Source organism: Calonectris borealis, chromosome 13 (genome assembly GCF_964195595.1).
Source record: "Calonectris borealis chromosome 13, bCalBor7.hap1.2, whole genome shotgun sequence".
NCBI lineage: Eukaryota > Metazoa > Chordata > Aves > Procellariiformes > Procellariidae > Calonectris > Calonectris borealis.
This window is the reverse complement of record NC_134324.1, coordinates 21,010,965-21,013,148: the sequence shown is the minus strand read 5'-3', so window position 1 is coordinate 21,013,148 and position 2,184 is coordinate 21,010,965. Positions and strand designations below refer to the sequence as shown.

General features: G+C 42.5%; 1 protein-coding gene across 1 annotated transcript; it reads right to left on the bottom strand.

Annotated features, from left to right (window-relative positions):
• Nucleotides 1-477: 477 nt before the first annotated feature.
• Nucleotides 478-756, bottom strand: SERTM2 (serine rich and transmembrane domain containing 2). The gene has a single exon (XM_075161820.1). The coding sequence runs from the start codon at nt 754-756 to the stop codon at nt 478-480; it is 279 nt and encodes a 92-aa protein (XP_075017921.1).
• Nucleotides 757-2,184: the final 1,428 nt, after the last annotated feature.

Below are 2,184 nucleotides of genomic sequence, written 5' to 3'. Positions count from 1 at the left end.
AAACCACTGATAATTTCTGTATGTGCCCCGTAGGCTTTTCCCACTTACGCCACTTAACTTTGTTGATTCAACTCTTTTCACAAGCAAGGAATTTAAGGGCAGAGAGACAGGTCAGCAAATACAGGCTCCAGGACACATTCTGGTAAGTATCTCTTTGGGGTTTTGGCTGTCATTATTGTGGCTTTTACCATTTTCTGCAAGGGCTTTTAGAGGGATATGAGTCTTTCTGACAGCAGTAGGTTTCTGTAATGTAAATTTTACTGAGGGTGTTGCACACATGTTGCCTATAGTGTCAACAGCCAGTGGGTCCCAGCCAGTCAGTCTGAGTTGCGTGACACTCTCCAGATGCTCTGTGCTGCTGTTGATGGTTATGCAATAAGTTGTAGGGCTCAGTAGGCAGGCAGAGATTCTTTCCACCACCATTTTGCCAAACAAAATGTGCCTCATAAGCACAGAGCCCTCTTTGCTTTGGGGTCTCTAAGTGGTAGGAATCCTGCTGTGCATTTCCACATCTGTGAACTGCTGGACGTTCTCAGTGCTCTCTGAAGACGTGGTGATTGGGGAAATAACATGCTTCAGGCGCAAGAGCATGGAGAAAAGCAATATGAGAAGGATAGCCAGAAATGTTAGGAACAGTCCCACGTACATGTAGAGGTTGGAAAATTTATCTGCTGTTGTGTCTACTTCTGTAGCCAGAGTTGGAAAGTGGACACGGTCAGTCAGGTTTCCACGGAATTTGAAATAAATCTCAGTCATTGCTCTCTGTCAGCTTTGGTCCATTTTCCCTATACCTACAGATTTCCTGTCTTCCCTCACCAGACTCATAAAGGAGGTCAAGAGAGGAAGCTTAGGACAGATGGCATGATAGCTTCAGCAAGAAATGCTCCATCCTCTTGGTCTCAAGACTGCTGGTTCACAGAGTTAAGCAGACTGCATGAGACAGGCCTTTGCAAATCATTTTGCAAGTTGCTATTACAATGACACCAAGCATTAGACTTGTGTTTTACACTGCCATCTGGCTTTTATTTTGTCCTGAAAATGCTTTGGTCCTTCTTTTGGTAGGTCACCTCCTTTGGTAGGTGAAAAGCTTTGGTCCTTCTCTCAAACTGAGCTGCAAAGGTTAGCACAGCTTTGGTCTTTGCAAGTGTTGTTTTCCAAACAGAGTCAGCTTTCTGTCAGCTTCTCCCACAGCAGGTGGTCTATCCTTGTTTGAGCTGAGGAAGGTTATTTTCTGCTTTGCCAGACTGCTGGGGGTTCTCCTCTGTCCTAATCCAGGGCTATTGATACTTGCTTAAAGAGTATGGAGTTTTGAGTTTCTCATTAGGAACAGTCAAAAAGTCAGCTTTCTAAAAGGAAAAAAATGAGAGAGAGAGAGGGAGAGAGAGAAATGAAACCAGGTACCAAAATGGCCTAGCCTAAATGTGGTATCTTTAGAACAAATAGATAAGAAAACCCTTGTCATGCTCCTGTGAGACACCTTGAGATCAGGAGAAGCACTGAGTATTTAACTTTAGAGAAAGACCGTGCAAATGTAATTGTTAAGGTCTCTTCTGGTAACACCCACTACTTACTTATAGGTAAGAGAAGGCCCCACAATCTATGGAATTAGATGTCACAGGGGAAGGAAAGATACGAATCCAGCCAGTGTCTTCCACCATGTGTCTCTCATTTATTGTTTAGCAGGACCCTCTGTTTCTGAGGCGGGATGCATCTGGCAGGTGTCCAGAGCCCTACCTGTCCCACTGGGGCAACTCTGCCGCAGGGTATGACACTTGACTCACTTCTTGGGAGCAGAACTTACTAGAAATGGGGGGAATCTTAACGTTTTAGCATTTTCAATTATTCTGGAAACAGAAGACATAAATGCTGAAATTTCACTCTAAATGGTGCATCCGAAAGCATCATGTTCTGCTTTGATAAGACCAGAATTTTGGTTTTAGCTGAAGCAAAAATGATAGCACTGAAACAAAGTGAGGCAGTCATTTATAACATTCACTACATATACACCTACATGAGATGTAAATAGAGTAATATTAATATGGTAATATACTATGGTAGTCAGATTAAAATGAAACATTAGGTCAAAATGATAAAAGCTCTGATGCTTTTAGATGAAGATTTCACCTAAAAGACATATTGCTGCAAAACATTTTGACTTTCATGGCCCTTCGATTTGTAAAATGT

What these genes read in the sequence shown, in the direction of transcription:
- SERTM2 (XM_075161820.1), bottom strand. Translation starts at nt 756, where the DNA reads ATGACTGAGATTTATTTCAAATTCCGTGGAAACCTGACTGACCGTGTC.